Genomic DNA, 27,606 nt, shown 5'->3' with positions numbered 1-27,606 from the left:
CCCCCACTGTATTCCACAGACATCTCCCCCACTGTATAGGAAGATTAGTGCTTGCTTAGTCTTACCAGAGAAGCCGGCCGAACACGAGCAGATGAGGCCGGGTGATGACGTTAGCGCGCCGCTCTAGGCTCACCTAGGCCGCCGCTGGGTGGACCAAGATGGCCACCACTCTGGGAGCTAGGCCGAAGCCGCGGCCTTTCCTATGGCTGAGGCAGCAGCGGAGTTACGCGGATCACGTGGTGTGCCGATCCGTATATGGTGACCCATTTGGATCACGGATCATTTATGATCCGTTGCACCACTAGTACCGATCAAAAGAATTTTGATCAATAAAAAAAATTAACGGTTAATCAAGGAATTAATCTTTAATTTCCACAGCGCTAATACAAATACATATATGGAAGCTGTTTTATCTGCCAAGGGATTTGCATTCCTGTACATCTAGTTCTGAGATTTACACAGCTCTGCCACACAGCACAGGCAGGAGACTTGGTTATTGATTGCAGTCCAAAAAACATTTACAGATCTCCTCCATACACTACGACTGGACAGTGAAAGAAGAAATGGCAAACAAATGCATTTATGCCTCTGCCACTCTGTTCTCTCCTCCTTCCATCAGTGGGTTTTTTGACGCTAGCAGGGCACTTTTAACCCCCTGCTAGCGGCCGAGGAAAGAGTTAATAGTGCCTGAAAAGGCCCCTATTCCCCATTCTTCCAGACCTTCAGAAATTCAAACATTTATAGGAATATTTAAATGGTCTGTGGATGAATTCGAGTGACAGAGGAACGTGGGAAAGACAAGTACAGCCTGCCTAGCATACCTCCCACGCATCTACCCTGTTATTTTGCTTAGCATGGGCAAAGTACAGGTTCACTTTAAGCCCCTGTTAACTAGTAAATATGTTCTGCTAACACTATGCAAACAAATTTAATAGATAGTAAAGGAAGAGGGATTGAAAATCTATGTTGAAGAGACATTGAAATTCTATGTCTTGCTAGTATACTGAAGAAAGAAATGCGATACTTAGGACCCTTACGTAAGGTCTACCAGTGTATTTTGTTAAGAGATACAATACAGATACTGTACACAGTGTTTAACTTTCCTATCGGGAAAACAAAATCCTTAAGTGGTACATCCAGAAGGGATCTGGCCGGCTCTGTGACTTGGCAGTAACATAGACATCCTCAATGTTAAGCTGTCATTGTGAATGTATTTTAGGGCGATATTGGCAGTCACAGCAATTTTAGAGCAGACTATTTGAAATAAATAAATGTTTGCATTCCTGCGACAAGCTAAAAAAGTAACATACCCACAGTAGTCTACCTAGAAACAGGCAGGTATGTACAGAGCACATGAGAGGTATGTACGTACAGAGAACTGTCCATATCAGAGGTTCCCTCATTACATCAAAGTGCCCCTTTACATAGGGGGGTCCCCTGTTCACAACAGAGGTCCCCCAGCACATCAAAGGTCCCTCAATCACATCAGAGTCCCCCTTCACGTCAGAGATACCCTTATATGTCAGTGACTTCCCCCATCATATTAGATGCCCCCTAAACATATATCCACCCATTATATCAGGAGGTCCCTCCATTACGATCCCTCCAATCACACATTTCCCCCCCATCACAGATCCCCCTCAGTCACACAGCCCCTACCCATCACAGATCCCTTTAATCACACATTTCCCACTTCACATCAGAGCACTACCTATTGGCCCAAGTAGAGGGCAGGTGGTCTGGAGGAGCCAAAGGCTGACTTCTGTCTGGCGCTGGTGGCTGGCCTGCCAGCACCCAAGGTGTCCTATACCAATGTTTCTCAACTCCAGTCCTCACGTACTCCTAACAGGTCATGTTTTCAGGCTTTCCAATATTTTGCACAGGTGATTGGATCAGTTTTACTGCCTTTAGGCCTTATTCACACCTATGCATTTTTAGTGCTTTTTGCATTTTGCAGATTTGCACTACAGAACGTGTTCCATAGGAAACCATGATAAATAGACTGTAGTGCAAATCTGCAAAATGCAAAAAGCACTACAAATGCATAGGTGTGAATCCAGCCTTAGTAATTACCACAGCCGTTTCATCTGAGGGAAATCCTGAAAACATGACCTGTTGGGGGTATTTGAGGACTGAAGAAACATTGTCCTATACAATCTCCCTATACAGGCCCTTGCACTGAATAGTTGTTAAATCCAAATGATGTTGTCCTATCAGATTAGAATGCATGCAATACATGGCCAGCTTAACTACATGGCATGTGAGTGTTCAAATCTTATAACTATTATAACACACATAATTTTTATAATTAGTGTAGCACTACCCCCGAAGGAGCTGCTGGTTTAGACTTGGGCCTGCCGTTACCTTACTGTTCCAGACGCTCGCTTCATGGGTTGTCCTTGAAGAGTTGTCCACAAGAATGTACGCACCAACACAAAGTCTCTTTCAAGGGTTTTAATAACAAAGTTCTCCAACAGAGGGGTAGAGGGCTAGGGAAAGACTCAGGCACTTTCGCTTTGCGGATTACGGGTACCACTTAGATCCAGAGGATTAACTCAGCTCCACACTGGATTTTAGCAACCACCAGATAGGCCTACTCTCACTAGCCTAGCAGCTGGTGCAAAGCTCGTCAAAGTCTCTGCCACAGACTTGATAAGTGTCGTCAGGCCATCCCATGATCTTCTGCCACAAGATCGTGTAACCAACTGCACACTTGATATAGTTCCAGCAAAAGTTACACAACTCACGGTGCCAAGAATCTTTCAGCCGGACCGGCAGCACAGTGAGGCAAATCCACCAGGGTACGTCCATCAATTGAATCCCACTGGTTCAGCTTCCTTCCATAGATAAGGTAGCGAAGGACCATCCCTGGATCAGTAGGCCCCATAAACTCCTGGGTCCACTCTCAGTTGCTAGGCCTTGGGCCAGCCGACCCCGAGGCTACGAAACAGCTTAACATCCCTGAGGGCAGGAGGGCCCTCAGGTCGAGAGCGGAAGACGAACCCTGCTAAATGGCGTCTGTCCCTTAAATACCCCTCCCCAGAATGAACAGAGGGTTGATCACGCTCCCTGAGCCTCTTCTGAGAGAGAGATACCCAATACGTACAGCCTGTTGCTTTTCCAACCGTGACCTGCGGTGACAGCGACACTCACCGTCAGGGGGAAACCTGTGCAACCCAGCTGAACTGAACAGAGACAACAATTTATAATAATCATTCTGAACCAAAACTACTACTTAGACAATTATAATTTAACACATAGTGCCCACTCAATGGGAGAAGGGCGCTACATTAGGAATACTGCATTTTTTATAACCTTGACTTTTGGAAGGCCCACATTACTGATAGTACAAATTGCTTTATAAAGCTTTTGCAAAAAACGAAAAAACTTACTATAGACTGGCTCTTGACATTTGCAGGAGCCACAGGTGACTTTACCATGCCTTCCTGAAGAGTGGGGTGCTCAAAATCCTGTGATCATGGGCTCCCGCAATCACCTACATCTCTTGGGAAATGTTTGAAGCCGGGACTGAGGCATTTTAAAGTGATTTGTATTTAGGGATGGATACGATAGGTTTAAGGCAGTTATACAGGTATTTTTCTAAAATACATGCAAGGTAAACCTGTTTTAAATGTGGGCAATCCAAGTCACCAAAATTAAATGCACATCTGGACTTTTCCTGAAAGTCATCCATGATCCTGCCCCCGAGGTCCTAAGCTTTCCTGTTACTCCATAGTCGTTTCCTGACTACCGTATGTACATATACATCCTGGACGGGAATCGTGATACCAGGTTCATGGCTACTGCTGTTATACAGCAGCCAATAAACTTTTACAGGGGGCGGAAGGGAATACTGTCTGCTGCCTTTCCTTGGCTCTCCTGTTCCACCGGAGACTCTGACACTGCAGTGGGCTTACCAAAGAGAAGTTCCCTGATCATCTCTACTGTATGGTGTATGAAAACAAAAGCAACAAGGATTTCGGCACTTCAGGTTAAGGATTATTATGATCATTATTATACGGGATTTATGTAGCGCCAGTTTATGCAGCGCTTTACAATATAAAAGGGAGACAATACAGTTGTAATACAATAAAATATAAGAGGTATCAGAAGAGCTTACAATCTAATAGGGTGGGGCAGGTGGTACAAAAGGTTGTAACTGTGGAGAATGAGCTGATAGAAGTGGTAAATAAACAGTTGGAGATGTGATATCTCTTCAGGGAAGCCTGAATTTTCAGGGATCCCCTAAAGGTAGTGAGAGTAGGGGATAGCCAGACAGGTTAAGGTAGCGAGTTCCAGAGGATTGGAGAGGCTCTGGAGACGAGCATGGGAGGAGGAGACGAGAGAGCTTGAGAGTAAGAGGTCTTAAAAAAAGAGCGGAGAGGACGGTTTGGGTGATATTTGGAATCAAGATTGGTGATGTAGCTCAGGGCAGAGTATGTTGTGGTTAGTATTTTAAAAAAAATTTCGCTGGGTGATTGGAAGACAGTGTAGAGATTGGAGGAGAGGGTTGGCAGACACTGAGCGGTTGGTAAGGTGGAAAAGTCTGGCAGCAGCATTCATGATAGACTGAAGAGGGGATAGTCTATGGAGAGGCAGGCTGTAACAGATCTGGTGAACGGAGTGAACCTCAACTGCGGTTAGCAAGGATTTCAATACACCTCTCTATGTGAGAATTCAGTATTGGACCCCAGGTGTCACTCCACACAGAGTTTGGGGGTTCTCTACATCATCTCTCTCTCACATAAGGAAGGGCGTTGAGCTACTAAGCTTGGACGTATTACAACATGCGACCAAAGCTTAGCGTTTAAAATGATAGCATACAGATCAATATTCCAATGCACTTCTATATGCAAGTGACCATCAGTACGGGACCCCAGGCGTCACTCCACGCAAACAGGAGTTTGGGGGTTCTCTACATCATATCACTTAAACATAAAGAAATGCATTAGGTCACTAAAGGAGTTGGTATGAAATACCTTCAACCCTTAGCATAGAAAAGTTAAAGCGAACAGGTTCAGCAACTTAGGGCAAGGGCCCACAAACAAGTAACACTTATGTCAAGCACGTAGAAAATATGAATACTGGTAGTAATCAGTAGTTGCATAGGAGAGGCATATATAGCTCAGCTTAGTTGAAAGTATATGTTCCTTTAAGATGTTTCTACAGCAAACAGCCAAGACACAATAGTCAGTCCCAAGTAATATGAAGATGGTGAACAAGCCAACATTAAAGAGGAGTTCCACCCAAATTTGGAACTTCCTCTTAACCCACTCCTCTCCCCCTTACATGCCACATTTGGCATGTAATTTTTTTGGGGGGGGAGTGGGGGCTTCAGCACGAGTGGGACTTCCTGTCCCACTTCCTCCTTCCTGTAGGCGACTAAGCTTAGTCGCCTTCAGGAAGTGGCTGCTGTAGGCGATCGCCTAGGACACGTCACAGGTCCTAGGCGATCTCCTGGCCAATTACACGGCGCGGCGCCGGGCCGCGCCGCTCGCGCATGCGCAGTGCCGCGCCGCTCGCGCTCGCGCATGCGCAGTGGGTGCCTGGCCGTGAAGCCGAAAGCTGTCACGGCCGGGTGCCCACACTGAAGATGAAGACGCCGGCCGGGGAGGGGGGAGAGGAGCGGAGCCCCGGCCGGCGCGTCGCTGGAGCGCTGGAGCAGGTAAGTGCCTGTTTATTAAAAGCCAGCAGCTACACTTTTTGTTGCTGCTGACTTTTAATAAACATACAAATGGCTGGAACTCCCCTTTAAGTACAGCATTTGTTTAGCAGCAATAAGTGTAGCAGATCTTCTTAAGGCACTACAAGTATAACAACAGCTACTTATCCGTTTGCAGGGCTTGAGGCATGGGATTCCGTACTGTAGGGTGTCAGCAATAATAATAGTCTGTAGGTACATAGCATAGTGGCTATATAGGTTCAGAGATTCCTGGTAGGGTAGAAGTGTAGCATGGAGAGTGATGGCACTGGCGTTGTAGCGTTGCCGAGCTACGGCTGACAATAATAGAACGATGTGCTGTCTGCACACCGCCCTCTTTATAGGCGCAAGGCAGCTGTATATAGAAACCGCCGTGATTCACGGCGCACTTCCGCGTTCCAAGCTGGAACACACGCAGCACCGGGCAAAGACGTCATCGTGCGGGCGCTGTATGCATTCCAGCGTGGAACGCACGACGGCGCTGAGAGTGTCTGTTACACAGGCCAATGAGAAGGGAGTTGCAATAGTCAAGGCGAGAGATAACGAGGGAGTGAATGAGGAGCTTGGTGGTTTCATTTGTTAAAAAGGGGCGAAATTTGGAGATGTTACGGAGGTGAATTCTACAAACTTTTGACAACGATTGGACTTTAGACTAAAATGACAAGTCAGAGTCTAGGATTATACCTAGTACCTTGGTGTGAGGGGAGGGACTGAAGGTTGCATTGTTGATTTTGATGGAAAAGTCATGGAGGGGGGCATGGGCAGGGGGGTATATTAGTAACTCTGTTTTACAGAGATTTTGTTTAAGGAAGTGGTACGACATCCAGGCTGATATGTCAGTTAGTAAGTTAGTAATAGAGAAGAGAAAGGGTTCAAGAACAGAGCCTTGGGGGACCCCCACAGAGAGGGGCAATGGAGAGGAGGAGACAGAATTGTAGGTAACACTGAAGGAGCGCTGTGATAGATGGGCAGAGAACCAGGATAGAGCAGAATCTTGGAGGCCAAGGAAATGTAGTTTATTGAGAAGGAGCGGGTGGTCAACGGTGTCAAAGGCCACAGAGGGGTCAAGTAGTAGGAGTATGGAGTACTGGCTATTGGTTTAGCAGTTAGTAAATCGTTAGTGAGTTTTAGTAAGGCTGTTTCCGTGGAGTGCTGCAAGCGAAAGTGTAAGGCATGGGTCTTCAAACTACAGCCCTCCAGTTTTTCAGGAACTACAATTCCCATCATGCCTAGTCATGTCTGTGAATGTCATTGTGTTACAATGCCTCATGGGATGTGTAGTTCTAAAACAGCTGGAGGGCCGTAGTTTGAGGATCCCTGGTGTAAGGGGTCAAGAAGGTTATTTTCACTGAGGTAGGAGCTAAGATGGATGTGTTCTAAGCATTCTAGAAGTTTAGAGGTGAATGGGAGCAATGAGATGGGTCTTAAGTTGTTCAGGTTGGTGGGGTCCAGTGAGGGCTTTTTAAGTATGGGAGTGATCTAAGCATGTTTTAGAGGGGAGGGGAAGATGCCACTAAAGAGGGAGAGATTGAAGATGTGAGTGAGGGAGCATAGGATAGAAGAATAGGGTGACCGCAGTAGTTGTGAGGGAACAGGGTCCAAGGGACAATTGGCTAGGTGGGCATCTGAGAAAAGTTTTGTAGCCTCTTCATTAGTAGCCAATTCAAAATTATTACCTTGTTACTAATTTATTTATTACTAATAACGCAGCTGATCAAATCAATCTTTGGAGGGCGAAAGGAGAAATTACATAAATAATTGCAACAATGACCATTTTATTCTCCATGGCCTTTCCTTTCAGAAAATGTATACTGTTTTGAGGTTCTAAGACCCCTTTGACACTGAAGGCGTTTTTCAGGCGTTTTGGCTCTAAAAATAGTGCCTGTAAAACGCCTCTCATGCCTCCTCAGTGTGAAAGTCCGAGTGCTTTCATACTGGGGCAGTGCGCTTTAAGGATGTTAAAAAAAAGTCCTGCAAATAGCATTTTTGGGGCCGTTTGGGAGCAGTGTATGAGTGGGTAGCACTGCCGAATCGCCTGGTCTTTGTTACAAGAGGCTGCTGCACAGAGGCAAAGTTCCACACTGGATTACTGCACAGATCTGGAAGAAATGCACAATGTATACAAAGATTCAAGGAAAACTACATATGCCTGTTGTATTTAGACAATATTTGCACATGCAGAAGTATACCAGGTCAAGCACTGCCATTTTTTAGGTTTACATCGTTGGTAGCCATCTGTCTCCTCTGTGTCCTTGCAGACCCCCCCCCATGACACAATGTGGCGCATGCACCATGTGTTGTGCATTGCCCCAAATCCACCTGCAATGCATGACTTGAGTATCTCTGGAGGCTTGGGACAGCTGGTCAAGACACTCTTACCCAGGTGAGAAAGTTGAAAGCTCCAAATACAAAAAGCAAAAAAAGGTTAGTTCTTTTCCAAACAATTTGGGGAAAAGAGTAATATTATACAAAGTTCTCGTAAGTTCTTTGCTTTGTAAGAGTAAATATTCAAAGTTCTTGCATTATTCCGGTTCTCGTGTCAAGGCCTGTAAGTGACCCCTACTATTGTGTAAGTATACTGTGTGTGTGTGTAATATATGTATATATATATATATATATATATATATATATATATATGTGTGTGTATATATACACATACACACACATATACATACACACACGATAACCAAAAGTATTGGGACACCTGCATTTACATGCACTTGAAATTTAATGGCATCCCAGTCTTAGGCCCGGATATTGCTTTGTGCTCTGGTTCAATTCATTTGGTGGAGGGGGGATTATGGTGTGGTTTTTTTTTTTTGGGGGGGGGGGTGGTGGGCTTGGCCTCTTAGATCCAGTGAAGGGAACTCTTAAGGCATCAGCATACCAAGACAAGTTTGGGGTGGAGCAACCTGACTGGCCTGCACAGAGTCCTGATTTCAACCCCATAGTACACCTGAATTAGAGTGAAGACTGTGAGCCAGGCCTTCTCCTCCAACATCAGTGCCTGACCTCCTAAATCATGTGGGCAGCCTTCCCAGAAGAGTTGAAGCTGTTATAGCTGCAAAGGGTGGGCCAACTCAATACTGAACCCTATGGACTGAGACTCCATTAAAGTTCAAGTGCATGTAATGGCAGGCATCCCAATAATTTTGGAAATAGAGTGTATATATGTAGCACCCTCTAGATAGGTAGGCGCTAAAGTGAGATTTTTTTTGCAGGGTAGGTAAATTTAGGCAGGCCTGGCTAGGAGCCAGGCTTGTTTGTTTTGATTTGGTCTGGCCTGGGAGTCACTCAGAGTAGAAGCTGGTGACTCACAGGCAGCATCACTGGGATCTCCCTCCTCTTTCAAGAGTCTTTGAGAAAGATCTGGAAAGAGAGGAAGAGAGGGGCCTAGGGTGATTTAGGGAGCCCTGACCAATCCCCAACCTGGATTGCCAGGGGGCAGGACTCCTTAAATACCTAGGGTCAGCCAAGCTGGGGAGCAGTGGAGTTGTTCAGAGCTTTGGAGATGGAATGCTAGGCTGTCAAGGGATCTCACCAGTCTGGGGGGGGGGGGGGTGACCTTGGGCCCCGGCTCAGGTGTTGACAGGGCCCCTCAAGAAATCGGGGAGGTGTCCTGGACAGGAGGCACAGGAGGAACAAGAGAGGACAGCAGGAGAGAGATTACTGGGCTCAGTAGCCGAAGATAGGGCAGCTAGCACCAATAACTTTTCATTGCTGCACTAAAGGGTCCCTGCCTGCAAAAGGCAGTTGCTAAGGCCTGGTTGAACCAGTGTCAGGCCTAACCATGCGGTACTAGCTGTGCTTGGAAGCTCAGGCAAGAGTTGTGCTGAAGGAGTTGAGGAGTGATAGTCTTCAGCAAGAGTTGTGCTGGAGGAAGAGAGAAGTGTATATACCAGAGTGTATATAAGCTGTCCCAAGTATTTCTGTTTATTTCACTGGGCATCCCATACTTCCTATCCAAGTTCTAACTGCTCAATAAAATACAAAAACAAAGCGAACTGTTCATTGTCTTGGATTGTCTGAGGATTGAATTCCGGGCTAGGCAGGATGACAGTTGGGCCACAATTCTCAGCAGCCCCTAAGGGGGTACCGTTACATACTGTATATATATATATACACACACACACACACACAATCTCACAAAAGTGAGTACACCCCTCACATTTTTGTAAATATTTTATTATATATTTTCATGTGACAACACTGAAGAAATGACACTTTGCTACAATGTAAAGTAATGAGTGTACAGCTTGTATAACAGTGTAAATTTGCTGTTCCCTCAAAATAAGTCAACACACAGCCAATAATGTCTAAACCACTGGCAACAAAAGTGAGTACACCCCTAAGTGAAAATGTCCAAATTGAGCCTAAAGTGTCAATATTTTGTGTGGCCACCATTATTTTCCAGCACTGTCTTAAGCCTCTTGGGCATGGAGGTCACCAGAACTTCACAGGTTGCCACTGGAGTCTTCCACTCCTCCATGATGACATCACAGAGCTGGTGGATGTTAGAGACCTTGCGCTCCTTTGAGGATGCCCCACAGATGGTCAAATAGGGTTTAGGCCTGGAGACATGCTTGGCCAGTCTTTACCCTCAGCTTCTTTCGTAAGGTAGTTGTTGTCTTGGTGGTGTGTTTGCGGTCATTATGTTGGAATACTGCCCTGCGGCCCAGTCTCCGAAGAGAGGGGATCATGCTCTGCTTCAGTATGTCACAGTACATGTTGGCATTCATGGTTCCCTCAATGAACTGTAGCTCCCCAGTGCCAGCAGCACTCATGCAGCCCCAGACAATGACACTCCCACCACCATGCTTGACTGTAGGCAAGACACACTTGTCTTTGCACTCCTCACCTGGTTGCCGCCCCACACACTTGACACCATCTGAACCAAATAAGTTTATCTTGGTCTCATCAGACCACGGGACATGGTTCCAGTAATCCATGTCCTTAGTCTGCTTGTCTTCTGCAAACTGTGGGCTTTCTTGTGCATCATCTTTAGAAGAGGATTCCTTCTGAGAGGACAGCCATGCAGACCAATTTGATGCAGTGTGCAGCGTATGGTCTGAGCACTGACAGGCTGACCCTTCAATATCTGCAGCAATGCTGGCAGCACTCATACATCTATTTCCCAAAGACAACCTCTGGATATGACGATGAGCATATCCACTCAACTACTTTGGTCGACCATGGCGAGGCCTGTTCTGAGCCCCACCTGTCCTGTTAAACCGCTGTATGGTCTTGGCCACCGTTCTGCAGCTCAGTTTCAGGGTCTTGGCAACTTTCCTATAGCCTAGGCCATCTTTATGTAGAGCAACAATTCTTACAGACCCTTAGAGAGTTCTTTGCCATGAGGTTCCATGTTGAACTTCCAGTGACCAGTATGAGAGAGTGAGAGCGATAACACCAAATTTAACACACCTGCTCCCCCTTCACACCTGAGACCTTGAAACACAGTGGTTTAGATATTAAAGGCTGTGTGTTGAGTTATTTTGAGGAGACAGAAAATGTACACTGTTATACAAGCTGTACACTCACTGCTTTACATTGTAGCAAAGTGTCATTTCTTCAGTGTTGTCACATCAAAAGATATAATAAAATATGAAGGGTGCACTCACTTTTGTGTGAATACTGTATATTTATATTATTTGCCCCCTGAGCAAAAACTCTCTATTGATACATTATTGGTTGAGTTCTTTACATTTATGCCCAGCAACATACTGGAGGCTCATGCAAATCACTGTTTACTTCTAAGCAATGGTGAAGTGCCCAATTACCCTTATCAGTGGGAGTAAGCCATTAGCACCATAGATGTGATTGTAGATAGAGGCATTTCCACACTGAATACAATCTGTCATCAACATATAAGTGACAATTCACTGTAATCTGTCCTCCATTTAGGCAACAGAACTTCCAAAAAAGGTGTTAATTTTCATTTAGCACGGCTTTCAGATCACAAGTGTTTCCTTTATTAATCATGATCCCCAATTTGAGAATGTTCTCCCATTCAGAGGGCCAGTCACCAACCCACGCCTAGACATTTTTTTTTTTTCATTTAGGTTTAGAATCTCTCTCATGTGCATCCACCTATTCTGCTTGGGCGTCCCATCTTACCTTAATGCCGCGTACACACGGTCGTTTTTTGTGATGAAAAAAAAACGACATTTTTAAAAACGTCATTTAAAATGACCGTGTGTGGAGAAAACGTCGTTTTGATGTTTTCTAAAAAACTAAATAAAAAAAAAATGGGGCATGCTTCAATTTTTTATGTCGTTTTTCAAAACATAGTTTTTTGTGTCATAAAAAATGATCGTGTGTGGGCTAAAACAACGTTTAAAACAATGTTTTTGAACCTGCGCATGCTCAGAAGCAAGTTATGACGCGAGCTTGAATGGAACAGAGTGTCGCCGTACGTGCTGAACGTAACCGCGCTTTGCTAGAGCTTTTTGAAAAAACGATGGTGTGTAGGCAACGTCGTTTTTTAAAATGAAGTTTGAAAAACGTTGTTTTTTTTCATGAGAAAAAAATACGTTTTTTTACAGAACAAAAAACGACCGTGTGTATGCGGCATCAGGCAGGGGAAAAAACTTTTTATAATGCAATTATCAAGAGTTTCAAGGGCAGGTGGTGGAGAAATTTGCAGGCAAACCATGAAAAAACAAATATTCTGGCCTTGTTTAAAAGATACAAAACCTCTTTTATGTTTTTTTTTGCCTTCTGTATCCCTCTGGGGAAAACTTCACCGGAAATTGGGAAATGCACTCAGCGGGGTCATAGATGGCAATGAAAACATGAGCGTCTCACCTTACTCTGCTGTGTTTTATTACAGCCTTTGCCGCCTATGATAGAGACTTTGCTCACTTCCTGTCTTGCTCACCACACTAGAAGTTAAAGGGGTTGTAAAGATTTCAACAAACATACCATACCTACCAACACTGTGCAGTTCGTTTTGCACAAAGTGGCCCAGATCCTAGTCTTCTGGGGTTTCTCAGCGGCTGTCTCGGCTCCTCCCCACAAGAGCTAACCCCCCCTGTGGAAAGCGCTCTCCCAAGGGGGTTAGCTTGCGGGCGCATTCCAGTGTGATACATTCATTGGCCATAGCCGCCGACTGTTTCACTCGGCCCTGACCCCGGGACGCTGCGTCATTGATTTGTTTGACAGCAAATGGCTGCTCTGCTATCAATCATCCAATGAAGAGCTGGGGGAAAGCAACGCGCTATCGCGCCCATGTATAGTCGAGGCTCAGGTAAGTAAAACGGGGGCTCGGAGAGTGCATAAGATCCATTAAGGTGAAAAAACACAAAGCTTTACAACCCCTTTAACCACTTAAGGACCGCCCACTGTATATATACGTCCATAGAATGGCACGGCTGGTACCAGCACGTCCTGTACATCTACCCAGCCGTGGGTCACGGGCGCGCGCCCGCGACCCGGTCCGAAGCTCCGGGACCTTGGGACCCGCGGACCCGATCGCCGCTGGGGTCCCGCGATCAGTCCCCGGAACTGAAGAACGGGGAGAGCCGCGTGTAAACATGGCTTCCCCGTGGCGGCTGCATCGATCGTGTCATTCCCTTTATAGGGAGACACAATTTATGACGTCACTCCTACAGCCACACCCCCCTACATTTGTAAACACACACTAGGTGAAACATAACCCCCTCAGCGCCCCCTGTGGTTAACTCCCAAACTGCAACTGTCATTTCCACAATAAAGAATGCATTTTAAATGCCTTTTTTGCTGTGAAAATGACAATGGTCCCAAAAATGTGTCAAAATTGTGCGAAGTGTCCGCCATAATGTCACGAAAAAAATCGCTGATCGCCACCATTAGTAGTAAAAAAAAAAAATTTAAAAAAATGCAATAAAACTATCCCCTATTTTGTAAACGCTATAAATTTTGCGCAAACCAACCGATAAACGCTTATTGCGATTTTTTTTTACCAAAAATATGTAGAAGAATAAGTATCGGCCTAAACTGAGGAAAAAAATATATTTTTTATATATTTTTGGGGGATATTTATTATAGCAAAAAGTAAAAAATATTGAATTTTTTTCAAAATTGTCGCTCTATTTTTGTTTATAGCACAAAAAATAAAAAATCGCAGAGGTGATCAAATACCATCAAAAGAAAGCTCTATTTGTGGGAAGAAAAGGACGCAAATTTCGTTTCGGTACAACATTGCATGACCACGCAATTACCAGTTAAAGCAGCGCAGTGCCAAATTGTAAAAACACCTTTGGTCCTTTAGCTGCATATTTGTCCGGGGCTTAAGTGGTTAAGAAAATCTCTCAAATGGATAAAGATGCCACAGTAAAAATAAAGAAATAAAAGACATTTCGCATTACCTCCAAAACTAACATGCACATTTTGGCCAAAAATGATGCTTTAAATCACAGTTTGCATTGATGAACTCAATCTAATTATATAGTTGTCAAATGACTTGTTCGCCTCAAAATCTGAACTACTGTTACTATAAATTGAATTAGAAAAACAGATCACATCAGATAAAATCATTGTACACATTATGTTTTCCCAAACAAGTAAAAATATAAAATTCAGTCACTGAACAGATGGTGTTAATGGAACAAGCTGTTCTACTATTGAGGTACTGCTGGTATTTTAACGCCTTGACAGTGTAACTGACTTTTTACTTTTGACATTTACTCAGCTCATGGAACTATATCAACTCTCAACCAAATTTGACCTTATTTACTGTCAGAGTTTTTCATTCTTACATGACAACAGATCCAATTAGAATTCAGTTTGCTGAAGTCAGATCTGTACAGGGTTGTCTTAATGCATTGGGGAACTGCCCAGGGGCCCCAGGTGCATAGGGGGCCACATGATAGTCTTGCATTACATCATACATGCCAACTGTCCCAGATTTCCCAGACTAGTCAAGCGTTTTACTAAGCTGTCACAGGATGACCATGTCTTAAAGGGGTTGTAAAGGAATTTTTTTTTTCATAATAAGCATCCTTTACCTGCAGACATTCCTCTTTTCACTTCCTCATGGTTCGTTTTTGCTCAGAAGTTGCTCTATTTCTTCTCTGTTCTGTTTACTTCCTGCTTGTCTGATTTTACTGACCACCGCAGTAAAGCCTCCCTTCACGGTGGTCAGTAAAATCAGACAAGCAGGAAGTAAACAGAACAGAGAAGAAATAGAGCAACTTCTGAGCAAAAACGAACAATGAGGAAGTGAAAAGCGTGCTCACCCCTCCTGGGAACTACATCTGTGTGGCAGGATGCTCTCTACGTGTTGGAGACTTCAAGGAGGTGTGAATTACTGGGCGTGCCGCAATGCATACTGGGAAATGTAGTTCTTACATGAACGAGCGATGCAAACCAGGAAGTGAATGAGAGAACAGAAACTAGAACGCCGGAGGTGATATAGATGAAGGAATTTAATAGATATTTACTTGTTTTTTTTACAGAATCATTACAATATTCTGTCTGTCTACCTTGCAGACATTCATTTTAGGCAAAAAAATGTTTCCTTTACAACTCCTTTAAGCAGCATTCTGGAACATGTGCTGTACCTTCCTGATCCCAGTGTTGTGCCCTCTTGACCCCCCCCCCCCCCATGCCCTTCTGTCTCCAACCCAGTACTGTTCCCTTTGTGCCGATTTGTCTTTGATTTATCGAATGCTTTTTATAGTGTTTGAAATCAATTTTATTCAAAGTACTAATAAATGTAATTCTATCAACTAATTATTGAGAGTAAGGCCCCATACTCACGAGCAAACATGTCTGCTGAAACTGGCCCGCAGGCCAGTTTCAGCAGACATGTTTGGTCGTGTGTGGGCGCGAGCGGGCCGAATTCCAGCAAACATTTGCCCGCCGGGCCTTTTCCCAGCAGACAAATATTCCTGGACTTGTTTTAAAACAGTCCGCTGGAATTCTGCCCGCTCGGACATGTACGGTCGTCAGTACAGACCTACCGTACATGTCCAGGCGCCCGCCGTCCCTCGCATGCGTCGAATGACTTCGACGCATGCGTGGAAGCATTTTAAAGGCGGGCCGCCCACGTCGCCGCGTCATTGTCGCGGCGACACCGCGTCATCGACGCGGCGACACCGCGGACACGCCCCGCGTATTGTTTACGCGCGGACTTCTGTACGATGGTGTGTACAACCATCGTACAGAAGCCCTCTGGCAGACATGTATGGTGAAAACGGTCCGACGGACCGCTTTCACCATACATGTTTGGTCGTGAGTACCCGGCCTAAGAGGGTAAATTGGGGCAGGCTGGTAGGGGCCCAGTGCATTACTTTGGCCAGAGGCCCATGATGATATTAAGACAGCCCTGGATCTGTATAAGATACATTCTGATTGGGTGTTCTGAGTAACTGCACTTCAGGATTGAGAAACCACTATACTTGAATAAGGCCAATGGCACCAAAAAGCCTAAAAACAAATTATGCCAATGCCAAACTGCATTGGTAAAAAACAAGCCATAATTGTAGCTCACCAACAGCATTGGACAGATAACTGATGCACATGTGCATCAATGCTGACCTGAGGGTGCAACAGCTCTTGGTCACAGCTTCTGATCGGGAGTCAGATGGAAGTGCTCCCGATTATGTAACAGCTGTGAGAGCCAGTCACATGCTATAGAAGCCATGATGTCACCATCCTGGCATTCAATCGCACTGGGAGGCTGCATTAAAGGGTTAAACATGGATCTGTAGTGGTACGGACAACCCTTTTATGAAAGTCGTAAAATCCAATGACTGATGTACATGGTCTTGCGATGGCCACCAATTTCAAAGCCATTTGGCAGGACCTTGTGCACATTATAAGCAAACACTGTTACCTTAATATGTTACCATATTCCAGGATGGTAATTCATTCTTGAACACTGCTCAAAGTGAGATTCCTAAACACCAAGAGGAAGTACATAGCTAAGAATGGCGGGACCTCTATGAAGAGTTCTGAAATGCAGCAAAATAACTGTGAACTTTTTTTTCTTGAAGAATGATGACAAATCCAGCTACACACATGAAGTGAAGAATGTATTGGGATGGAAAGACACAGAGGGCAGGAATGAAACATGATGCGAAACTCCATCCCTTCCTCACAGGTTTTTCTCCTGTCTCTTCATTGGTTCGATCTTCCATCACATCCTGTCCCAAATAAAGGGAAACCTCTACAATAGAACATAAAAAAGCCACCCCGACGGTGGATCCAACCGTGCTCTATCCAACATAATGTATATTGCTTGGAGATGGACTTTAAGGCCATGTGAAGAATTCCAGGTATGGTCCAGCTTGGACAAATGTAACTATGCATGTGCCATGCTTGTGGGTTCCCTCTAGAACTGGCATTCTCAACCAGAGTTCCCCCAGAGGTTCCTTCAGCTGTGAACTCTCACTTGCTGGTGCATGCACAATTTTGGGGGCCAATACCATTTGTAAAAGCCAGCAGCTTGACACCAATTACTGTTTAGTAATTTTCAGTATGGCATTCTGACCACCACTGTAAGGGCTAGTTACCACCAGAGTCACACAGGAACACGATCCATGTTCCCAGTGCATTTGAAATCTACATTTGGGGTGCCCTTAAAAATGTATTGGTACGCCCAACAGATTGCAAGGGCAGTGCTTTTTGAGCACGGTGCAGGAAACATGTACGGAATGTGCCTTTCCTACATCACATTCTGATGTGAACCGACCCCAAGGGTTGCATTTTTCCAACTGATCGCCAATGTAAGGGGCAGATGGAGAGGTGGGGTGGTGACAACATGCTGTCCCCCTCATTAAAGTGTTGCAATCATTAGGTAAATGTAAAGCATTATTTGGAATGGCACCTGGGTTGAGTGGGCAACATGCTGTGTTTACAAGGCAGCAGGAAGCCACTCGACATGGGACCTGGAAGTTTGTGGAGATCATTGTAGTTGTAGTGTCTTCTTCAGCGATTTCCAGCTTCAAACCCACAGGTATGGTAAATGTATAATTACATTGGTTCAAGCTGGACCAAGGCAACTATGTAAAAAATATCTATACCAGGAATTCTGTACACACATAGCTTGTACACAAATAGCCTTATGTGGACAACCCTACTGGGAGGGAATCTTGGCAGCAACCTACCAAATTACAGGAGAACAGATTCAGAAGAATCCCTAGAATTGTCTATTTCATGATACAAGAAAAACCGCCCCTCAATATAAGAATACCCTAGTCCCATTCCTTTTAAATGCGGCTAAAAACTTAATCCCGAGCTTCTGGAGGACCCAAGAAGTTCCAAGCATGAAGGATTGGGTTGTAAGGGTTGAAATAAGAGTCATAGAAGAAACTATCCATATAGAAAAGGACTCACTGGAGAGATTTTGGAATATATGGGGGAAATGGCTGGAATTCAGGGAGTCGGAAAGTTGGAGGAACGGACGAAGGTGTAGGGGAACGAGGAGGGGAGGGGGGGGTTCTTCTTTATGAGGATTTTGCGGGAAGGGGGAATAATTGTTTAGAGCAGTGGTCTCCAAACTGCGGCCCAGGGGCCAGATGCAACCCTTTGCTTGCATTTATCTGGCCCTTGGGGCATCATTTCATCCACCATTTCATCCACTGATACTAACTGTGGGCCATAATCCCTCCCAATGACACAAACGATGGGGCCCAATTACTAACATTGGCACCAACAATGGGGCCCGATGACACCAATGATGGAGCCCAATTCTTTCCTATTGACGCCAATGATGGGGCTCTATTAGAGCATAGATAAAGGAATATTACTTTTTTATCATGTGTATTTGTTTAAACTTGTCTATACAATAAAAAAGTGAATATTCAAAAAAAAAAGAAAAGAAATAGCCTTATGTGGTGGACTGGTAAACGGCCCATTACTATAATATGAGCTAATATTTATAGAGACAGGCCCGGATTCACAAAGCACTTGCGCCGACGTATCTCCAGATACGCTGCTTAAGTGCAAATATGCGCCGTCGTATCTGTGCGCCGGACCCATAAAGTAAGATACGCCTAAAAATAGGCTTCATCCAGCCGGCGTAACCTGCCTACGCCGGCGTAGAGTGGGCGCATATTTACGCTGGATGCATGTGGCGCTCCCATTGATTTTGTATTCAAATATGCAAATGAGGAAAATACGGCGATTCACGAACGTAAGTGCGCCCGACGCAGGCTACGACTGGTGCGCGTAAGTTGTAGGTCAGGCGTAAAGTTAAGCCCCATAAAGCAGGTGTAACTCAGCAGCAGACATGCAAAAGGTCTGCACCAGGGAACTCAAGCCGACATAGTCTACGTTGGACGTGAATATGACTAGGCGTAGGTTATGTTCACGCCGTAGGGAGTGATCCAGCGTATCTTAGGCAGTTGTTCCGACGTGATTGTGAGCATGCTCACTGGGATGCGTCCACGGGGCGACGCATGCGCCGTTCGTTATACGTATCTGTCTGGCGCCTGGCCCATCATTTGCATGGGGTCACGCCTCATTTGCATGGCTCACGCCCACTTACGCCGACTTGCGTCTTGGAAACCCAGCGCAGTTTTGGGAGCATTAGCTTTGTAAATTCAATGCTTGCCTCTCTGCGCTGCGTCGGCGTAGCATACAGGAGATATACGCTACGGCGGCATAAATGTGTGCCAATGTCTGTGAATCCGGGCCATTGACTTTATTCCACTAAAATAAAAAAAATCACAGCTGTAAGATGGGACAATCTACACATGTTACTATTCGGAGACAGTCAAAGGTGTTGGAGGATTTCAATTTAAACAGATCTCCTTTAAACTGCAAAGGTTTATCCGATCCCTCCATAGTTTCCTAATAAACTTTAGCTTTTATTTCTGTTCCTTAATAAAAATAAATATAAGGGATTATTGGACGTAGTGGGCAGAACATCACATAGAAAGCTTGGTTACCAAACAGAGTGAACAAACCCTTTGGGCTTATACACAGATGTCCAGCCACCCAAGATATATGGAAGTCCTTCACTCCATAAAGTAAACAGCCAACGATAATCCCAGCTCACATCTGCTTTTGATACAATTGAAAGCCTATAGATCATTAATGCGGCCAATGCCAGCAGCTGATTTTCATTGGTTTGTTTTGTAACCTTGAGTTCGTGGCAGGACTCCTTTGTTGGTTATTAAAAAGGGGTAAAGGGCAGCGGGGGGTGGGAAAACCCAAAACCAACATGCGTGTGTTATAGTCACTTAAAGACAAAGCTATACCAGTATAGCACATAGAAACCACGTGTCAACGCACACACCGGTCACACATATCTGAGAGATCCACTGAAACCAAACACTAGAATATTACACAATGCATTCTTCCTAAGGATCACTAATTCGGGTTATACCTTTACTGGAAGCCTTCAAAAGCTAACAAAGCAAATCAGCCTCTTATTGATTTATTGGCTGGAGTGATACACTGTTGAAAGATACATTGCAGCTGATAAGGAACTAAACTGATAGCGTCGTTGACTTAAGTGATTAGCAATCAGAGATCAGAGAATCTAATAATCTTGCTCTTTGCAGAAAACTCGGATTTTATTCCTTAAAATTGGCTTGATCAACTCAACATTTACACTTGAAGAGACAGAGGGAAAACTACAAAGAATGATCTGTTTGTTTTCCACCTTATCACCTTTCCCCACTAATCAGCATTGACACCTGGCTTGTGATACTTCCAATGACTGCTAGTATTGTTCACACTTTGGGGAGGAAAGCTTCACACCATGCTTTAAAGTGTATAAGTGTATGTATAGCCTACAGCTATTTTTTTTATATATAAAATAGGGAAGGGTTAAACCACCTGTTGGTTTCTTTTTTTTTTTCTTTTGCCGTCTTGTTGAAGATGCATCAGGAAGTTAATGGAAATCTCTAAAAAGTGAGGGTAAATCTCCAATTTCATCAAATTGCCCCCAGTGGAAGATTTTACAACTCCTGTTCTGGTAATTAATCAACATTTTGTTTTTTCTCATCACTTTTAATGATAGGGGACGCCAGAACGAATAGAGAGGTAAAAAACGGTTTGCAAAAGTTGCACTCCAAATATATCCAGTTAGCAAATGAAAGATACAGTGCCTTGAAAAAAGTATTCATACCCCTTGAAATGTTCCACATTTTTTCATGTTACAGCCAAAAACTTAAATCTTAAATCTATTTTATTGGGATTGTATGTGACCAACACAATATAAGAATACCCTAGTCCAGTGATGGCGAACCTTGGCACCCCAGATGTTTCAGAACTACATTTCCCATGATGCTCTAGTACACCACAGAATGCATGAGCATCATGGGAAATGTAGTTCCAAAACATCTGGGGTGCCAAGGTTCGCCATCACTGCCCTAGTCCCATTACTTTTAAATTCGGCTAAAAGCTTAATCCCGAGCTTCTGGAGGACCCAAGAAGTTCCGAGCATGAAGGATTGGGTTGTAACATAATTGTGAAGTTTAAGGAAAATGATAAATGGTTTTCAATTTGTTTTACAAATGAATATGTGAAAAGTGTGGCATGCATTTGTATTTAGCCCCCTTTACTCTGATACCCCCCAACTAAAATCTAGTGAAACCAATTGCCTTCAGAATTCACCTAATTAGTAAACAGAGTCCACCTGTGTGTAATTTAAAATCAGTATAAATACAGCTGTTTTGAGAAGCCCTCAGAGGTTTGTTAGAGAACCTCAGTGAACAAACATCATGACGGACAAGGAACACACCGGACAGGTCAGTGGAGAAGTTTAAAGCAGGGTTAGGTTAAAAATATCCCAAGCTTTGAACATCTTCACGGTGCTCTGTTTAATTCATCATCCGAAAATGGAAAGAGTATGGCACAACCGCAAACCTACCAGGACATGGCCGTCCACCTAAACTGACAGGCCGGGCAGGGCCATCTCACTGGCATCATGGGCCCCTGGGCAAAGTAATGCTATGGGGCCCCTATAATGATGACAGTGCAGGTAAACAGACATCAAGTAGGTAGGAGGCAGACTGCCTCCCCTGTGTATTTATCACTCTCAGTGCCATCATGGGGCCCCCAATTTCGTGCCAGTGTGGGCTCAAGGACCAGCTGCTTTGGGTAAAGTGCAGGGGCCCCCCATGCAGCTGGGGCCCTTGGGCAGTGCCCAGGTGTGCCCTCTCATTAAGACAGCCCTGAGGCCGGGCAAAGAGAGCATTCATCAGAGAAGCAGCCAAGAGGCCCATGGTAACTCTGGAGAGATTCACAGCTCAGGACAACTATTAGTTGTGCACTTCACAAATCTGGCCTTTATGTGGCAAGAAGAAAGCCATTGTTGAAAGACATAAGAAGTCCTGTTTGCAGTTTGTGAGAAAGCCATGTGGGGGCCACAGCAAATGTGTTAGAAGGTGCTCTGGTCAGATGAGACCAAAATTTTACTTTTTGGCTTAAAAGCAAAACCTTATATGTGGCGGAAAACTAACAATGCAAATCACCCTGAACACACCATCCTCACTGTGAAACACGGAGGTGGCAGCATCATGTTGTGGGGATGTTTTTTTTTTTTAGCAGGGACAGGTAAGCTAGTCAGAGTTGATGGGAAGATGGATGGGGCCATATACAGGACAATCTTAGAAGAAAATCTGTTAGAGTCTGCAAAAGATTTGAGACTGGGGTGGAGGTTCACCTTCCAGCAGGACAGCAAACTTAATCATACAACCAGGGCTACAATGGAATGGTTTAGATCAAAGCATATTCATGTGATAGAATGGCCCAAAGTTCAGACCTAAATCCAATTGAGAATCTGTGGCAAGACTCGAAAATTGCTGTTTACAGACGCTCTTCATCCAATCTGACAGAGCTTGAGCTATTTTGCAAAGACAAATCTGCAAAAATGTCCCTCTCTAGATGTGCAATGCTGATAGAGACATCCCCAAAAAGACTTGCAGCTGTAATTGCAGTGAAAGGCGATTCTACAAAGTATTGACTCAAAGTATTGAATACAAAGTATTTGAAAACCATTTATTATTTTCCTTCCACTTCACAATTATGTGCCACTTTGTGTTGGTCTATCACATGAAATCCCAATAAAATATATTTACGTTTTGGTTGTAACATGACAAAATGTGGAAAATTTTAAGTTGTATGAATACTTTTTCTAGGCACTGTATCACCTATATTTGTACTTTTCTACTCTCAGCTCTTAAGGCACAGTTAGTAAGAACTTATTCACACAGAGGGCTGTAGTAAGAAACAGCTTATCTGTCTTTCTTTTACCTTACTTCCAATGGGGCAATTCAGACAGTTTTAACTGCATGCCAGCAAAAAATGGCCATTAAAGTCAATGAGACCACACCGAAACTGCTACCCTAATGTGGTTATGGCGGGTGCAGCATCAGTATTTCAATATCAAATCCCCATTGGGATTGAAAAACAGGTGTTCAAGAAGCAGCAGTATCTCCACCTGTCTACTTGTACATGGGGCCAGATTCATCAATAGATACGCCGGCAGATCTCCTGATCCGCCGTCGTATCTGTGAGACCCGACGGTCGGATCTGTGAGATCCCACGGTCGGAGCTATGCGACTGATTCATAAGAATCAGTTCCGCATAGATCTGCCTTAGATCCGACTGGTGTAAGTGACTTACACCAGTTGAATCTTAGGCTGTAATCTCCCGCCGGCCGCTAGGTGTCGTTGCTTTTTTTTACACGTCGCATATGCAAATGAGGAGAACCGCCGATTCACGTCTGTACGCCCGCCCGTCGCTCTTTTTCAACGTCGTTTGCGTTCGGCTTTTTCCGGCGGATAGCTACACCTGCTAATATGAGGGGTAGCTAATGTTAAGTATGGCCGATGTTCCCGCGCCGATTTTTTTATTTTTTACGCCGTTTGCGTAAGGCGATCGGGAATCTCGATGGCCGCAATTGACGTACCCGCCGCTAACAATGACGTCCTAGCGACGTCATTTGGAGCATGTGCACTGGGCTTTTTCGCCGGCGGCGCATGCGCAGTTAAATCGGCGCGGGAACGCGCCTGATTTAAATTGTACACTCCCCCTAGCCGCGGAATTTGCATTCCGCCGGGGGGAGTTACGATCCAACGGTGCAATTTGCGGTAAGTGCTTTATAAATCATGCACTTGCCTCGCTAAATTGCACCGGCGGATCGTGAACCAGGTAGATATAGCGGATCTAAAGATCCGCTGAGCTACATGAATCCGGCCCACGGTCTCTAAACCTATAAATCTGTAGTGGATTGATTTTCAGAACCTGCCACCTCTGTGAAAGAAGCCTATGAGTGTCTATACACTACATTTATACAGGTTATGGTATAGTTAGTAGTTAGTCACCTTCAGCTGGACTTGTTCTGTAATGTTGAAGCTTTCCTAAGACACTTCTAAAAAGCGACTTGGAGAAAAGACAAAGGGGCAGATCCACGTACCTTTTCACCGGGCGCAGCGTATCTAAGATACACTACGTCGCCGTAACTTCTTTTTTTTTTCGAATCCTCAAAGAATTTGCGCCGTAAGTTACGGCGGCGTAGTGTATCTCTGGCGGCGTAAGGCCGCGGAATTCAAATGGATGTAATGGGGGCGTGTTTTATGTAAATACGTTGTGACCCGACGTAAACAACGTTTTTTTTAACTGCGCATGCGCCATCCGTGGGGGTATCCCAGTGCGCATGCTCGAACTTAAACCGGAACCAGCCAATGCTTACGATGGTGATGTCATTCTACGCAAATTCCTATTTTTTTTTATAATGTTTGGGGTTTCTAAGTAATTTTCGAAAAAAAAAAAAAAACAGTTCTTAACTTGTAAATAACAAATCTCAGAAAGAGGCTCAGTCCTTAAGTGGTTAAGGTGGTAATTAAACTCATGTGGTGCCTTATCTGCACTAAATTAGCTTTAGAACCTGTGTAATCCATATGTGTTCAGGCTGGAGTTGCCACCTCTTCCCTTCAAACGCGAACACACATGAATTACACAGGTTCTGAGGCTAATTTAATGCAGATAAGGCACCAAGTGAGTTTAATTACCACCTTAATCAGCCACAGAACCTGTGTAATTAATGTGTGTTTGGTTTTAAAGGGATGAAGTGGCAACCCTAGCTTTAGGTCCCATTCACACTGAAGCATTTTGGGGCTCCCAAACGCTCAAGGAGAAAAAAAAAATCAATTATTCCCTATGGTGGTGGTTCACATCTCCACTCCAAAACACCTGAGCCTGGGTTCACACTAGTGTGTGCGGAACACCGCATGTGATTCGCACAGGAATATCTGCGCAGTGCGATTCGAGCCATTTTGTATATCTCAAATCGCATTGCATCCGCACCAAAATGGCGCAGGACTCTTTTTTCTGCACCTGTATCGCATTCTGTCCATTAGCACTGTTTTTTGCAATCTGTTTCGGGGTGTCAGTAATCCAACATTGACACAGCAGATCTCATGGACGCCGTGCGTTTGCTATGCAGTGCAGGGAAAAGCAGCGAATCTTGTTGGTTTCCTGCATGGCATCAGTGTGAACCAGGGCAGAAGCTCAAAAAAGTTTTGCCCGATTAGGCAGATTTGTGCATTTGTGAAGCAGCTGAAAGCAGAAACACATAGCAAGGAATGGTGCAACAGATGATATTTTTCTCTATTGGAAAATACACAAAAGCAAAAGCTCCAAAATGCTTGGAAAACACTGTACAAAAATGCTAACAAATGCGCAACAAAATGCCCAAAAAAATGAAGCTCAGGTACAAATGCTGGCCATGCACTTTACAAAAAATTGGCCAAACCCATTTTCGAAAAACGAACATTCAGCCGTGAGCGCAAACGATGGTGTTATCACCATGAATGGACATAAATGAATACATTTTTAGTTTGTTTTTTTACATATACCGAGTGCAGAGAGTTCAGACGGGAAACACATTAACCTTTCAATTTATCGTTGGTTCGGCAGAAAATTTCCAAACTTGTCCTTTTTTTCAGTTCAAAGTAGGGTTGTCCAGATACCACTTTTTTAGGACTGAGTACAAGTACCGATAACTTTTTTTCAAGTACTCGCCGATACCGAATACCGATACTTTTTTTTAAATGTGTCCCCAAATGCAGCCATGTCCCCCCACAAATGCAGCCATGTCCCCCCACAAATGCAGCCATGTCCCCCACAGATGCAGCCATGTCCCCCCTAGATGCAGCCATGTCCCCCCCAGATGCAGCCATGTCCCCCCCAGATGCAGCCATGTCCCCCCCAGATGCAGCCATGTCCCCCCCCCATATGCAGCCATGTCCCCCCCCCATATGCAGCCATGTCCCCCCCCATATGCAGCCATGTCCCCCCCCATATGCAGCCATGTCCCCCCCCCATATGCAGCCATGTCCCCCCCCATATGCAGCCATGTCCCCCCCCATCCAGTCATGTCTCCCCCCCATCCAGCCATGTCTCCCCCCATGCAGGGGGGAAGTATTCTATTTCAGTATCGGGGGTATTTGCGGGAGTACAAGTACTCCTGCAAGTACTCGGAATCGGTCCCGATACCGATACTAGTATCGGTATCGGGACAACCCTAGTTCAAAGACATCCCAACGATTATCGAATCTTTGCCCATTAACTGGCCGAAAAAGGAACAAACAGGCCAAATGACTGAATTTCGGACAATTTTATGTATGGCCAGCATTACAATCAGAAATAGATTCCATAAGGTTGAATTTGCTGTCACTTTCCCATTACACAAGCCGTTCAAAACACCGCCGCCAGACTTGTGACGGGGGAAAAAACCCTGGGAATCAATCGCACCTTCCCTGAGAACCCTTCATTGGTTGCCAGTAAAAGACAGAATTGCTTTTAAAGCTCTCTGTCTGACACATAAGTGCATCCATGGAAAGGCCCCCCAATATCTACGCGAAAAAATAAAAGCTCATAACCCCAATCGCGTTCTGCGATCCACCAACCAAAATCTGCTACAGATACCCAAAGCCAGATACAAGTCCAAAGGAGAAAGAAGGTTTGCATTCCAGGGTCCCAGACTATGGAACGCTTTACCAACCAGCATTCGGTTGGAGGAGAACCACTTGGCTTTCAGAAGAAAGATTAAAACTCATCTCTTTTGATGTCAAAGGAGAAAGGAACAACGAGCGCCCAGAGGCGATTTAGTTTGCATGTGCTGCGCTATACAAGTTCTTCCCTCACTCACTATGAAGTGTTCACAGCATTATAAGTAAGAGGGGAAATATATACTAAATCACAGTAGATTAGGTGATCTCCGGCAAATTAGAGGGGCCACAGCAGGGCAAGACTAATAAACTTGCCCCAATATGCCAATTCATTGCTATCACTACTCTGCTGACACTTGTGACAGCAACTTTTCTTTCAACAAATACATACAAAAAAAAAAGAAAAAAGAAGAAGCCTACCGTACCGCTTTACTCCAGGTAGCCATTCCTTAAAGTGCTATTCCTGATTTTCACAGAGTGGAAGAGAGAGGAAAGGTCTTTTCGGAGGGGTGGTGAACTCAAGACTAGCTGATAATAGATTAGTGACGATTGTTTGCCCTGGAGATCTGTGCAATGCTGATGAAGTAAGGGTGTCAGCTGTCCTTGAAGACAATGGTCCTATTGGTTGATGTTCTACAATCAATGCTTGCTAACATTTACTTTCACATGTGGTCTTCAGGGAGCCATTAGGTTTAGTGGGTTATATAACCGGTAAATTATTGTTTTTAAGGTGCAGTTAATGTTTATTAATAATAAAAGAAATGTAGATTTTTTTTAATTTACCATTGTCTTTTTGTAGTTGGTAAGAATACAAAAATTACAAAAAGTCTAATGCAGTCATTTTTCGGCATGAAAAAAAAACGACGTTTTTAAAAACCTCATTTAAAATCATCGTGTGTGGGCTTCACATCGTTTTTCGGCTTCTGAAACACTACCAAAAAAAAATGATCATGTGTGGGCTAAAACGACGTTTTAAACCTGCGCATGCCCAGAAGCGAGTTATGAGACGGC

General features: G+C 44.5%; 1 protein-coding gene across 1 annotated transcript in view; it reads right to left on the bottom strand.

Moving 5' to 3' along the window:
• Positions 1–27,118, bottom strand: part of ENPP2 (ectonucleotide pyrophosphatase/phosphodiesterase 2) — a 205,368-nt gene extending 178,250 nt beyond the window's left edge. Inside the window, exon 1 of the mRNA XM_040354894.1 lies at positions 27,021–27,118. Within this exon, the coding sequence (XP_040210828.1) occupies positions 27,021–27,041 (21 nt within the window). The 5' untranslated portion in view covers positions 27,042–27,118. The remainder of the gene's footprint in view (positions 1–27,020) is intronic.
• Between the last annotated feature and the right edge of the window lie 488 nt (positions 27,119–27,606).

This window comes from Rana temporaria, chromosome 5 (assembly GCF_905171775.1).
Source record: "Rana temporaria chromosome 5, aRanTem1.1, whole genome shotgun sequence".
NCBI classification, from domain to species: Eukaryota; Metazoa; Chordata; class Amphibia; order Anura; family Ranidae; genus Rana; species Rana temporaria.
Note: the sequence above shows the minus strand (reverse complement) of the source record. Positions and strands in the feature narration are given on the sequence as shown.